Source organism: Poeciliopsis prolifica, unplaced genomic scaffold (assembly GCF_027474105.1).
Source record: "Poeciliopsis prolifica strain line A6 unplaced genomic scaffold, Auburn_PproV2 SCAFFOLD050, whole genome shotgun sequence".
NCBI classification, from domain to species: domain Eukaryota; kingdom Metazoa; phylum Chordata; class Actinopteri; order Cyprinodontiformes; family Poeciliidae; genus Poeciliopsis; species Poeciliopsis prolifica.
This window is the reverse complement of record NW_026562425.1, coordinates 1,427,591-1,442,442: the sequence shown is the minus strand read 5'-3', so window position 1 is coordinate 1,442,442 and position 14,852 is coordinate 1,427,591. Positions and strand designations below refer to the sequence as shown.

General features: G+C 37.1%; 1 protein-coding gene across 1 annotated transcript in view; it reads right to left on the bottom strand.

The window, feature by feature from the left end:
* Positions 1-14,852, bottom strand: part of LOC129377973 (piezo-type mechanosensitive ion channel component 2) — a 107,559-nt gene that overhangs the window by 71,392 nt on the left and 21,315 nt on the right. The window contains exons 3-5 of the mRNA XM_055058194.1: positions 14,456-14,581; positions 6,018-6,060; positions 2,515-2,677 (exon numbers count right to left, since the gene is read on the bottom strand). Coding sequence (XP_054914169.1) covers positions 2,515-2,677; positions 6,018-6,060; positions 14,456-14,581 — 332 coding nt within the window. The remainder of the gene's footprint in view (positions 1-2,514; positions 2,678-6,017; positions 6,061-14,455; positions 14,582-14,852) is intronic.

Sequence of the window (14,852 nt, the reverse complement as noted above, 5' to 3'; positions counted from 1 at the left end):
TGCTGGGTTTTTAGTCTCGATTTAAAGGAGACTAAATCAGATTAATTATTAGAACAATCGATAGATTAGAACAATCAATAGATTAATCGAGGACTAAAATCATTAGTTGCTGCCCTACGCAGCAAGCTGCCTTCGAAGAATGTTTTCCTCTGAAACCAGATGTTGGCCCACTTCGTTCTTTCTTGGCTGTGAGCAAATGTGCCCCCAGTTGCCCACAGTCTCGGTAAAAGACAAACATAATAACTCAGCTGGTGAATTCAAAACGTAAAGCAGCAGACAGACACAAGAAACAGGTGGTAAAAATTCAGATTTAGTCAAAACATGAACCACAGAAGCCAGTAGAGATAAACCTTCCCGGTGCTTTTCCCAGCGATAAAGACGGAGCGATGGAGCGATGCCATCCGTGCCAGTCAGAGAACATCGGATCGGGGAAATGTGGACTTAATTAAGCCTGAGTCATAAAGAGCGGTGGTAGAGACTTGCCAGGCGATGATGGGAGGCTGTTTTCCAAGTCATCAACTCTCACACGAAAGTTTATGCTCAAAGTCCCGCGAAGCTCGGCGAGACCGGAGCGGGAGAAAGGGACAGCTTTACTGCTGGATCAAAGTAATGATTAAACTCCATCAGTCAGAAAGTTTATGTTGATGTGGATGAAGCCTCAAATGGGGCATCTATTGTTAAGAGACCAGAGGAGCTAAAGTGGAAACATGAAGGCATCACCTCGTTTCCTGCTGTCAGTAAGTAAAAGAATACAAAACTCATCGATATACTGCAGCTGCAACATGGAAAGCAAAATATTAATGCCATTACACAGATGGATCTCCATAAATTAGAATATCATAGAAAAGTTAATTTACTAAAGTAATTATAGAAGCTAATGTCAAATATAATTTGGACTCTTGAGAAAAATGGATTAAAAAGCCTTTATCTCTCTATGATGTTGATGATTATGGCAACGAAAAACCATAAATTTAGTGTTTCAGAAAACTTGGATCAATAACAATGATTTCATATCAATACATTTTATGTTATGACCTACATCACATGTGTCAAACTCAAGGCCCGAGGGCCACATGTGGCCCACTGTAGGTTTTTATGTGGCCCTCGAGACTCCAAATTACTCACTAAATCCATCCATTTTTTCACAAATATGCAAAATTCACACAAAATAACCAAATCTCCACACTGTTTTCTGATTTTACTGCATATTTTCTCTAAATTGGTCAAAGTGAGTTTAAGTGACTGCTGTTATAGTCCATAAATGAAAAGGCGAGCAATAAAGTCACATTTAACATCATACATCAGCGCAAATATTGTAAAATTAATTACAATTACACCACAGATTATATGCAGACCCCACCGAAAAACACTACAACAATCACAAAATCCCAGAGGAACAGCAATTTATTAATATTTTAACAGTTTAATTGGCTTTATCACTACATTCTGGCATAACCAGCCCTTTAAGAGCATCTTTTTTTTTTTTTTTACAGTATTATAGTCATGAAATCTAGAAGCTATTTGTGTTGAGATGTTTACATCCCAGTTTTACAACCAACAGTTTTGTTTGGAGAGCGCTACCTCAAATCGTTTCATGTTTACAGGAACACGATTTTAATTGCTTAGTCGTCAACTAGGGTTTGTAGAAATAAATGTCTACATTTATACACAGATTTCCAGATGGTTTCAGTCTAAGCTAACATCTTTACTAGCTTCAGTTTTATTTCATTGAAGACAGAAGCCAAAAGCAAACTGACTACAAGGTCCTGTTTCTCCTAAAATATTTCATTTATCTCCTGGTTCCGGGATTTTTTTTTTTTTTTAGCACTGTCTGCAGTTTGTAAAAATACTTCTGGAAAGCTTTGTCATTTCAAACATTACTGATAGCTTAAAAACATCCTGAACATTTGAAGGTTTTTTCTGTTTAAAAGGGAACTATTATGCAAAATGTATTTTTTGGATGTTTTTGTAGTTAATTTTTAAGTGTGAACTGCTTCTAAAAACAGCATGTTCAAAAGAAAAGTTACATAGGGAAGGCACTGCTAATCAGCGCCATGCCCAGCCAATTATCTAGCAACCCAAGTAGAGTTCCAGAACATTTGGTCAGTTGGGGGCGTGGCCAGGAGCAGCCCAATTTGATTTAAAGTGACAAAGCTCCAAAAACAGCTCAAAATAGGTAGAACTGACCAGACTACAATATAAGAATTATTTTATGAAAAAATTAATGAAAAAATATGACAAACATGTTTTTGTATCTGCCACAGACTTGTCATAATGATTGAATATTTAGAAAAATATATTTTGTTGTACAGTTTACTACTCTAAAGGTGTTGTTCTTTCAGCAAATAGCATGTTTTAGAGTTTTTATATTCTACCAAGCATTTATTTGATTACTAAAATAGTTGACAGTTCAATAGTTGGTTAATCACAATTAATCACAGTTAATCCAATTAACCGCTTTGGCCCAAAATCATTGTAATGGAGTTCAGGACCTACGTTTCAGTTGAAACCTACTTGTTCCTCTGCGTCAAAGTCTTCGTTGTACTGGCCCATTTCCTCAGGCGGCCTTTTCTGGACCAGAGTGCGACACAGCAGCCAGATGGCGAGTCCGACCAGGAACATGCCGATGTCAGGGATGAACACTCGGATACCGTTTCCCGCGTCTGCGCCAATAACACTGTGGGACAAACAGGAAATGGAGGAAACGCAGTGAGAAAAGCAGAAGCACACTTCCCATGAATCCAAACACATTCAAAAGAAGAATCGTATTGCAGGATAAAAGCTGGAAAATCCCATAAGCTTATCTTCATGACGAGCTCATTAACGAATTTCTCTAGAAAACCATATGACCCCATCAGAAGATGGCTGACAGAAAAGGCTGCCTAGCAAAACTGGAAGTCTAGCAAAACGTGATCCTACAAGCTTCTCAGGATGCTGAAAATAAATTTACCTTGTTGTTTGTGAAGCAAAATCTTGAAAATTGTCTTTAGTTTCTTATCCATTTCACATCCATTTTTCTTCTGAAAATGGATGTGATGTTCAATGGACTTCCTTAACATTTCTGTTCAGTGTTGGCTGGCGCAGAGTGCTAGATCTCTCATGGAAACGGATATAAGTGGAGCAATTATATCTCTCAGAAAACACCACCTGTTTACCCGAAATACGCGGGAAATCTTGAGTTTTCCGCTACGTAATTGTTCTTTTAATATGTGTTGTGCTGAATGCATTAGGTTTTATGTGGAGTACCACCCTGCGTAGTAAAACGGGGCTCGCTGCCTTCAAACCAAATGCAATTTACAAGTGAGTGAAATTCCATAAAACATCAACAACAACAAGAAAACCCATGAGAAAGTTTATTTGGTTGTTTTTTTTTTTCAACTCAGCTTTGGGAATAAACATGCTTACTTATTTTAAAAAATATCACATTAGGTGGAACAATCTGCATCAGCAGCAGCTGAGACAAACCGAGATTTCTTAGATAGTTTGAATATTGTGTTGACTTTATCGTCTCCTGTCTGACCAAACATGAAAAGATTTGTTCTTTTCATAAGACCAAACACCATCTGCAGAATGTTGCTATGACAGCTACCATAATGTCAAGCTCCATATAATCCACGTTGATGCTTTTATGCTGCCAAAGGACACATTTTACAAGGTGTCATGATTGCATGTGCAATTACAGCAAATAAAAACTGTCCTTGAAATGGCTGACAGGTTTCCGAACCTTTAAAACGCTCTCTTTTTAATCATCTGAACTAATTTCTATTTCAGTTTTACTGCAATCAGATTGCATCCTGTGTTTGGCCACCAAAGGGGTTTTCTTTGCATTTCATGCTGAGCTCCAAGTGTAATTAAACAGTTCCCAATAAAACGTACTGGTAACTCCAGAGCAGCGCAGAGGATTTGGCTGCCGTTAAAAAGCAACTGGTCATTTCAAACAGAACCAATCTCACGCCTGGTCTTGAGTGGAAATAAAGCCAGTAAAAGTTGAAAACAAAGTGTTGATCGTCATGATGGAAAATGCAAAGACAGAATAAAAGAACAGTTTGGGCGTTTGGCTGCTGCTGGAGAGTTTAATCCAGTCAAGGACGACTGTTTCCACGCGTTTTATTGTTGAGAAGCTTTGTGCATCCTCACAAGGATGAAAGAGATGGAAACCATCAGAGCCATGCAGCGCTGAGGTGGCAACTTTAATGACTCCCACTTTCCCTCACATATTATGTGTGGGAATTAGAAAAACGTCAGCAGTGCTACAGACAGATTCAGGGAAAAACTACAAGTGTGGAAAGTTCCAAATATGTTGCAACTCAAGCTGCAACTAAATTATTTTAGTGCCTGATTATTGTGACAATTAATCAATTAACTGGGTAAAAAAAATTGGCACATTTTACAATTACAATGCTGTAATTCCTGACTTTGTTGGTTTTTGCTCTGACAGAACGGCTGTTTTACTTTGCGGCTTTCATGAACTCAGATGTCGAAGAATTTAAAGACAAAGCAGCAGGACATATTGGACAAGCCAGATTAAAGAACAGAAGTTGTCCGTCTTATTCAGGCTCCTTTACATGTGACTTGAGCAACATTTTCTCTGCCCAGGGTGTCAAAATGCAGCCATTACAGCTGTAAATATTGTATATGCACTACATATGATCCTCAGCACAAACAGGTAAATGCAGGCAGGAGAAAATGTTTATGGGTCTATTTCCGCCACTTAACTGTAGAGTACACAATCCACCCAGGGCTGATGAGTGCTGGAAAAAGGACGTGGCTGTGTTTTGGACATTCCCGTACTTGCAAACCACATTTAATAAGATCACGGGGATGTGCTCAGGCAGAGGCAAACAAAAGCCTTGAAAAATAGACCCTTCAGCTTAGTGTGAGGGCTAACTGGGTTTGGCCTTCATTAACAATCCACAAAGGAACAGGTTAGGAGGTAGAGAGAAGATTAGCCAGTGTGGCTAAATGCAAAAAGCGGGAGTGAATGTTGTTGAGAGGCTGCTATATATAGGATACTTTGTGTAGCATTTTCCTCAGGAATAGAGTGAGAAAATGGGAAGGAAATTAGTTATGTGTTCCAGGATTTCTTTTGTTCAATAAGAATAAGGCTGAAACGATTAATCAGATTAATTGTGATTAATCATAATTGAAATAATTGTCAACTTATTCAGACTCAAAAAAGGCCCTTTGCTGAAAGAGCAACATATTCAAAGCGTTAATTAAGTTAAAACTGTACAAAATATGTTTTCAATATGTATACAATTTGCATTTCAAACAAAAACACTTTCATCTATAAACACGTTTAACTTAAACTCCTCCAAATTTACTAGAGGAGAAGCTAATGCATTTCATTCAACAAAATATTTATTTTTATTTAAAAATAGAACTGAATTATTTACTTAATTTTTTAAATTTAATTTTAATATTGGAAAAAAAGTTTAAATAAAAAATGTTCAGATTTTTTTTTCATCTGATTTATCAATTAATCATTAGAATAATCAATAGAATAATGGATTACTGAGATAATTGTTAGTTGTAGCCCAAAATAAAATCATTCTGATCTGCAGAGAAGCTGCCAAAGTTTTTACTTTTACCTCTGAAATCAGATTCATGCAGCCAAACTGATACACAGAGAGATATCCCTGAACTTTACTGCACATTCACAATTGATTTATGTCAGGATAAAATATTATTGCATTTTATTATAGCTGTAACCTAAGTACAGTACTAAATTTATGTGAAAATCAACATGTGTTTCCATTTCAGAATATTTCCCTGGCAAACAGACTCCATTTATTACCAGGTCATATAAATTTAAAAATAGTTATTTGCAAACTATCAATTTACAACCGTCTGCAAATCACAATAGCATGTCAGCCAAAAATGTAAAATATAATAAACATCCATGTTCAAAACACCCAAATATTGTACAAAAATATCCACAGAATCTCAGCAATGACTTTTTTCTGAAATCCTTTATGATTCTTTTGTTTCAATAGATCAAATAATCACTTTCTTACCTCTCGAAGCCAATCTGTCGGATGGAGCGCTCCCATGACGAACCTGGAACAAATACAAAAACATTTAATACTGAGACACCTTTCTCTGCGAAAAAACAATTGTACTACTGGATTTTTTCTTTACAGACAGGCACAGGTGACAGTTTGAAATAATGAAAATAAATTGGAAGAATCTGCCTCAAGAGAGTTTTAATGTTTTTGATACCTGACCTCACAATTTATACAATTTCCAATATGAGCAAAGCATCACAGACATGCAGCAAACAAATCTGCAGAAGCTGTGTGATGCAACAATCTAGTTTTAGGCAGCTTGTTGTATCCATGCTACAAAGAATCAAAGCAGTTAAATATGGGTCTAACTACCAATTATTGTGGTAATCAATTAATCTACTGATTATTCCAATAATTAATTGATTAATATGAGGAAAAGATTGGCACATTCTACAGATTTTTCATTTAACCACTTAAGCATATTTAATACAATATTTGATATATTGCAATTAAAAATTTTTTTTTTTAAATTTATTTTTAAAATAAAATGCAGCAACATTTTTTGCTTTTGTTTATTAAATCTGAACCTGGTGAAGCTAAAGCTAAGTGAGACTTGAGAAGGTTTGGTTAAAACATAATTATACTGTTTTAATTTTTAATGCAAAATGTTTTCATACATTGTACAGTTGTGGCTTAAATACTGCACTAATTAATAATTTCAATAGTAATTGATTTATAAATTAGTTGACAATTATTTCAATAGTCGACAAATCTCAAATATTTTTTATTAATCTCCTTTCTTGATACTGACAAAATGTAATTTTAAAAAAAGTGCAATTAATGCAGCATAACCTTAATTTAGTTTCTTTTTGGGATCAATAAAGTATTTTTAAATTTGTACTGAATCCTTACATTTCTCCAAAGGTTTAGGTTTTTTTGGCTCTCTTTCTAAATGCATAGGAAACAAAACTTCAGACTGTGACTTGCATTGACACCCCTGAATGCTTTGTTGGGTCAAAGGCCCAATAATTAGGTGCTAAACTTTAGTGAACTCAGGTTTCAGCTTTACAATGTGCAGCGAGGACTGCTGATGTTAAATTTGCTTTAACTGAGATCGCAGACAAAGCATTTCATCTCACCAAGTTTATCTTCTGTTCCACATGAATGGAGGCTGTAGCTACTTTTTTAGGTGGGGACTGTAAAGTTAAGAACTGTGAAAGAAGTCTTGGCTTTCAGAAGACACAGACAGAAAAAGGTCACTTCGATGGTTCGATAGCTGCAAAGAATTGAAACTATAAAGATATAACTATAAAGATAAAAGCTTAGCTTGCAGCCTGATGATAAATACACAGAGCAGCAGGACTAAATAATGATTTAAAATAAAGATTTTCTTGAAAGAGACACGCACTTTTCCTCTTTGAAAACACACTAATGTCTTTGTATTGTAGTGAAGTACTGTTCAACCACGGACACTATATCAGAAGAAATATAGCGTTTTAATGTACCGTACTGCCAGAAATGTCAGAAATTCATTACAGTACCATACCATGTTTCTTAGTCAGGTGGTAATTAGTTGCACCAATATAAATTTCACAGAAGGAGTCTTTAACCATGTTGAGTTGCGCGACAGCATGCATGGCAAGCCATAGAAAACCACCAGACTGGCAGTTTAGTATCAAACATATTCAAGGTGAATTCAACCCGAGTATAGTCCGCTTTAACAAAGTTCTAGTTTGTTTGCCTGGAAAGTCCGGGAGGCGTGAATGCTGCCCAAAAAACAAACTCTGATCCGCCTGAAAACCTCAGTCTCAGTTCAGTTGAAGTGAACTCCGGTACGGTTCACATGCATATGTGAACACCAAGTGGACAGGAGACTGCTCCAAAAACAGGAAGTGGACTACAGTGCCGGGCCTTCTGGGTAAAAAATTCAACCAAAACAAATGTGAGAGTCTAGCATTAGCAGGAGAAATGGCTGGTGGTCTTTTACCATACACAAAAATAAGTCCTACAACCACTAAAACCATTTTGTTTACATTTCGCAAAGAAGTGTCATGTTTTCTTCTGAGGTATTCCTGTCATTTCGTTCAACGGTTCGATGCGCAGCGCCACCACAGGCGAGGAGGGGAACAGGCTTTTCTAAGAGTTTGATTAATTTGACACACTGCAGTGTAAAGCAAACTACACCAGTTGAATATGTAACAACTGTTGCAACTTTGGTCCTCAATCAAAGTCTAAAATCAGGTGTTAAAACTCCATTAATTCCCCTCCCAGCTGCTTGGAAATAGAAAGTTGGTATTAACTGTCTCACAAGCACAACAAGCGATCCTAGACTCAAAAACACAAAAACTCAGGCAAAAAAGTGAGTTTTCATCATCTTCTGTTGTTAAAAAACCCCAGTAATGATGTATTTCAGATGAGGCAGAGTGGATAAAATAGTTCGCAGGCAGGGAGGTGAACAGGTTTCTCAATGGATTTGGCTCATTTGACTCAGTGCAGTTTGAAAGTGAATCATTTTAAAGAATCAGCTCGAACAAAAATGTCTCATAATTTCAAATAGTTTTGAAACTCCTTCTATTATTGCCAAAGCTGGACACTCCAAGTTTGACTTTCATTCAACCAGGAACGATAGTTGTTAAACAAGAGAAGACAGTTCAGTGGGTGGCTGCTAAATGTCTTGTTGTGAAATTTAAAAGGGCAAGAAACATCTGCTTAGGGAGGCGGCCATGACTAATCCCTGACATCGAGCACTTCACCCCGAGTCATACCGAACTTTTAAAACTTATCCGTCTAGCTCCACACTCATCCTCCCAGTGGTACAACCTCTCTGAAAGAGGACAGAAGGACTCATCAGCAATAACCAGCACCGTTTTTACAAAACTAAGATTGATATCATGGAGTCTAGAGGCGATATGGAGACATCAACACCATTTCAGGAGGGTAGTAAGGAGCAAGGACTCAAATTACAACTAGCTTCCCAGCTTTTTTACAATCTATGTGGAAAAAATATGACAAAATCTCTCTGGATTAAAACTTACAATATATATTTAGAAAGAAAGAACAGATTCAAAACTTAGTTTTCAATCTATTTCAGTGTCTGATTGTATTCACATTTCACAGGAAGAATAATTTACAGCAGAAAGCTGAACAAAAAAAGTACAAAACCACAGACAGTGTAATCTGCATTTAGTGTAGATCAAATGAGGTACTGTAGAAAAAGTAGGTCTGGACGATATGGCTGAAACACGTCATCACAATATAAGCGCTTCCACCAGTGATTCCACCAGCCTTGCTAAGCTGTCTTTCCTCTGCCTACATTTCCCAGAATGCACTGCAGTTCTGAATCAGAGTTGAGTGAAAATTTTACATATTTGATATTCTATCAAACATATTGATCACGTGAATATCGTAATATATTGTTATTGATTTATCGTCTACCTCTAGTTGAAACTTATCCATAAAAATTACCTCAGGTTCTTTCAGAGTAAGTTAGAGACACTTGAACTAAAATGCTTTAAAGAGAATTAATAAGAAAATTAAATGTAATTAAAAGCCAGATCATCCAGGATGAAAATAAGGTCTCTTATGAAGGTCAGGTCACAGTCCCCCATTCAAAAGTTCAAATGAAATCCAGAGAAAGCAAGCAAAACCCAGCCTGTTTAAATGAGTCCCAGACCCAAACATCTGCAACACGTAATTTCTGCTTGACAGCACTAAACCTTCAGGTGTGGGAGGAAGCCCCCCATCCTGAGCGTGACTTCATGTTTGAGGAATGCAGGAGGTAAAATGAGGTAGAGTCTGATCCGTAGCATGACAGGGGAATATTGTGTAAAACAAACTGAGCTCGGCACGGACACTTGTGGAAGAAACTTTGAGACTTTCAGTCTGTCGAGCAGGGGCCAGCGTTTCACCCGAGCTGGGTACCAAAAATACCTGTCCTCCAGACTTTATGTCAGCATCATAAAACTCCCTTTGTGCTGCCCAGGCTGTAAACCTCCATGCAGCAGTTTTCTGCACTCTTCTATCTCTGCAGGCCAAACGCCAGTTACTCCCTTTTACACACTGTAAAAGTAAAGCACCAATATGTGAGCAGGCCTTAGTTTAAGGTTTAGTCCTCTTTATTTGAAAAAGAGTCCATTTGTCTAGAAAATCCAGTTCGCTTGCAGACATATTAATCCTCAATCGAACTCTGATGCGGACCACAACAGTGAACTGTCATCTGTCCAAAACTGTTGATCTCGGTTCCGTTGAAGTGAATTCTGGTCCGGTTCAAATGCATATGAGAACACCAAGTGCTGCTGTGGTAGGATAAGCCATTTCTCTCATTTGCACAAGGGTCACACGTTTGTTTTGCCTGTATTTACCCAGAATGCCCTGTGCTATAGTCCTCTTCCTGCTTTTGGAGCGGTCTCCGGTCTGCTTTACATTCACACATGCATCCGAACCGCACCAGAATTCACTTCAACCAAATTGTGATCAAGGTTTTTAGGCGAATCAGAGTTTGGTTGTTTTTGGTCCACAAAGTTTGATTGAACATTCAAAGTTCCCCAAACAAACCAGGGTTTATAGAAAAACTAGTCTGATTAAAGTGGACTAAACAGGTCTGATGTGAATGAATGTGAAAGACTTTATTTAACCTCCTCAGGTGTCACATTTCTGGGAGTCAGAAGTATTAAGGACTACAGAGAATTTTGGACAATTGCAGGAAAATGTCTGGAAGTCAGAGAGGTGACAAGTAAGTCAACATGACCTGCAACAAACTCCACCCACCTGGTGCTCCTTCATGTCGAACACAAACAGTTTGTAAACGCGGCTCCATCCCTGTCAGGTCAGCGCGCAGGAATGACAGACGGCTGCACAGGAAGCCGGCTACGGCTCCTCTGGTGACCATTCCCTGACCTGCCCTAACAGCTGGAGGTGTCTGCTCCCCCAGGACAGGTTTTCTGGTTCATGCTTAGCTCAGCTCAGAGATCTTGAGGTGTTTTTGGCCTCTAAAAACAAAAGGAAGTCCACCAGATTTTCCAGAGGGAAAATAAGCACTTCACAGAGAAGGAGGACTCCCTGTTTATACTCGGCTGCCAAAAGGAAAAGCGTGTCAGGAGGGCGAAATACCAGATATAGAAATCTGAGATAAGGCATCTAGTCAGAAATAGTACACACATAATGTCAGACTTCCTTTCTCACTACAAGAAAAACAACCAAACAAAAAACAGTTTGGAACGAGCTACATTTCTGCAACAATGAAAATGATAAAATACACTTTTAATTAATAGTCATGATTTTCAGATTCAGTCCATCTTAATCCTGATGATTCTGCTTTTCTCACATTTTTCCCACATGTTTGGAGCATTATGCTCACCTGGCGAGGTACAAGACAAAAAATGTTTTTTAAAAAAGTAGAACAAGTCCAAAGAAAATGTTAAAAATGCTTTCTGAAAGTCTGGAGGACTTTTTTATTTAAGATCACTTTAAAATGTTATAAGAATGTCTAAATCCTCAGAAGCAAAATAAAAAGTGAAACTTAGGTGATGAAAAATTTTTCATAGCACTCTAAGCTAATAAATAACCTGCTGTAAATAAATGTAATAGTCTCTGGATAGACATGGTTCTACTATTATAAAAGCTTGGTTATAAAATGACAAATATTTTGCATTGTATTTAACATTTTCCATTGTAAGAACAATATGTTTGCAATAATTTTACCCTGATCACAAATAAAAAGTCTTCAACATGGTGGCCATGCAGTAAACCAATATTATGTTGGTTAAACTGCAAATGTTGCTAAATGTTTTGGCAGCTATGTTCAGGTTCAACTCTGACCTGATTAATACCAGACCTGCAGAAACAAGAAATCACTTAATGCAGTGGGGTCCAAGCATTTTGTCACCTGGGACAAAATCGTTTTCAGCAAAAGTTTCTGACTAAACTCTACTTATCATAAAAGCTTGGTTATAAAAAGACAAACACTTTGTGTTGCATTTAACATTTTCCATTTTAAGAAAACTGTGTTGATAATAATTATACTCTGATTAAAGTTAAGCACAGTTGGTGGAATCAACCGAGTTTCTCACTCTTGTTGAGTAACTGGCGCAGCAGCAGTTTGAGGTTTGGCCACAATATCTCCATACTGTCTTAAAAATAATTTTTAAAAAACCCCAATGACATGTAGTGAAAACTGTTATAAAACAGGAAAGATCATGCCACCAGTTTGAGAGCATTACAGATATATACAACAAAAAGCTAATCAATAATTATCAAGATCGAGAATTATCAATACCAGCTGATATGAACTGATTGTATTGTAATGCATTTTTCAGTCCAACCCTAACTGAACACTATAGATTTAACTGATTTGAAATGCATTTAAAGCATGGTTATAGTCAGTGTTTATGATTTCACAGTAAGAGACAAAAATGAAACAAAATCCTGCCTCATAATTACCCAAAAACATCATGAATATCCTCATAAAATAACTCTGTGCACTGGCAAGACAATAGTAGAACTTCATTTTAACACCTGAACATAAACATAAAATATGAGGTCATTAAGTGAATATTGCAAAGTGAGATAAAGTAGACAGTATTTATGATGTGCAAAAACAAAAACGTTTCACTGCCGCTGAGAATCTAGTAATAAAGAGCATATTTAGCCTCTGGGCTCTGAACGGCTGTGTGTCTCGACCTGAGGTGATAAGGTTCATTCTGCACTCTGAGCTGGCTGAGAGTCAACCGAGCAAAGCGAGCTCCTCTCATTAGAAAGAACAAGTCATTAGAGCACAAGGTCAGGCTCTGTCCCCGTCTAGACACATTCAAATTTTATAGCTTGATACCACGTCTCTTGAGAAGCGCAGAAGCCAGCGATTAACACCTTTCCACCAGTGGATGAGGAGCTTATTCTGCTTGCAGCATTTTTGTTTTTACATCACCGTATGGTTCAAGGGAGTTAATCAAATTCAGGAAAAGGTTGCGAAACAACACTGCAAGTAAAGGAAGGACTATTTGAACTCCAGGAAACCGGTAACTAATAATCTGTACAGAAACTGTACAAGTTTCCTTCAAGAAGAAACTTGTAAATTCCAGAAAGTAACTTTTAAGTTTCAGAGAGGTGGGCACTCGTCCACTGATCCGCTAACAGAGGAGCTAATTTTTCAGTTAGCTCTTTAGCTCTTTAGTGGTTTTGAAAAACGTTTAGCTTCCCATAAATTAATGTTTCCAAATAAATTATAAAGTGTTAATTTGATTGGCTGTGTTATAAACTTTAAATCTATAACAAATGACAAACGCATAACTCCAAAACAAAAGCAAAAAAAAAAAAAAGCTGCAAACGAGAAATCCTGCAATTACATTAAACAGAAGCAATTTTAGAAAGTAAGTTACTTGTATGCTTTTAAATCAACCTGCATAATACATAAACTATTATTTAGGTTGTGGTAAATTACACTTTTGTACCAAAAACTACAGAAAGTTGCAGAAAATCAGAAAATATGAAAGAATTCGGAATATTTCTAAAAACTATGAACAGTTTTTTTTTTTTTTTTTTTTTTTTTGCTTCAAGCTGTGAAAAAGCTCTACCTTCAGTTGCAGAGGTCAGAGTTCAAACAGAAACCAGCCAGCAGGATTAATGGGACACATATGTCTGACATGAAGAAACTCATGGCAAAGCTGCAGATTTCCACCATTCAGAGACACAAACCACTAATATCTGGAGGCAGTTCAGCCTGAATTAAAGCATCGTCTATACTTTTGCGTTACTCTCGGAAAATGTAAATACCAGACCGATGTGCAGTTTTATCAAACTAAGATGTTTTCTCTCTTTCAGACAGACAAGAGCAACGGAGGGACCTCCACACTGCAAAAACACAAAATCTTACCAAATATTTTTGTCTAGTTTCTAATGCAAATGTCTTATTGCACTTGAAATAAAACACAACTAACTTACAAGCAATTTTTCAGCAAGACTGTTTAGAGAAAATAATTCCTTCTCTGAAAAAAAGAGGATTTAATTTCCCTTTGAGAATTGAACTGAACACAAAATCTTACCAAATGTTTTTGTCTTGTTTTTAGTGTGAATATTTTAGCACATTTCAATTAAGACAAAACTAAACGAAGAACCTTTCAGCAGGTTTTCAGTTGTTTTTAGTCAACAATTTTTTAATGTTGGTGAAAAAATATTAGGAAAAAATCTGTGTATTATAATTAATTATAAGAAACTGCTGACTTAAAACAAGCTACAATGTTTTGCTGAAAAGTTCCTTGTAAGTTATTTTTGTCTTAATTCAAGTGTGCTAAGATATTTACACTAAAAAAAGGCAAAGAATACTTGGTAAGATTTTGTGTTTTTGCAGTGCATGTCTCAGGTCCATTCTCAGATTATTCGAAGAGCTTCGGTTCTTCTGCACACAACGGCGCTCAGCCTTCAAGCTTCGACCACAAAGGCTGCAGTGTACTCACAGCTGAAGTTGGAGGAGATGGAGTTCCCGGCCAGGAGGCTGTTGACGGTAATCTGATAGATTATGTGCAGAAGCAGGAAGGACATACTGGTGAAGCAGAGGGACTGCAGCAGACGCCCTGTGTGGCCTAAACAAGAGGAAGGAGCACAGTGAGTTCAACACGTTCATGCAAGAATTTAAAAAAAAAATGTTCTTGGTATTTCTAGGTTTTTAGACAGCAGTTATTGAGGAATGCATTAAAAATGTACAGCTGGTTTCTATTGACATAATGTGCTTTACATTGAGACGGCGGCAACTGGGAGGGATTTTACAGATGATCACAAAACATATCCTGGCAAAAAGCTGGCACGACTGAGAGAAACCTAAATAAACATTCTGGTGGACCGCAAGGCCTTTAC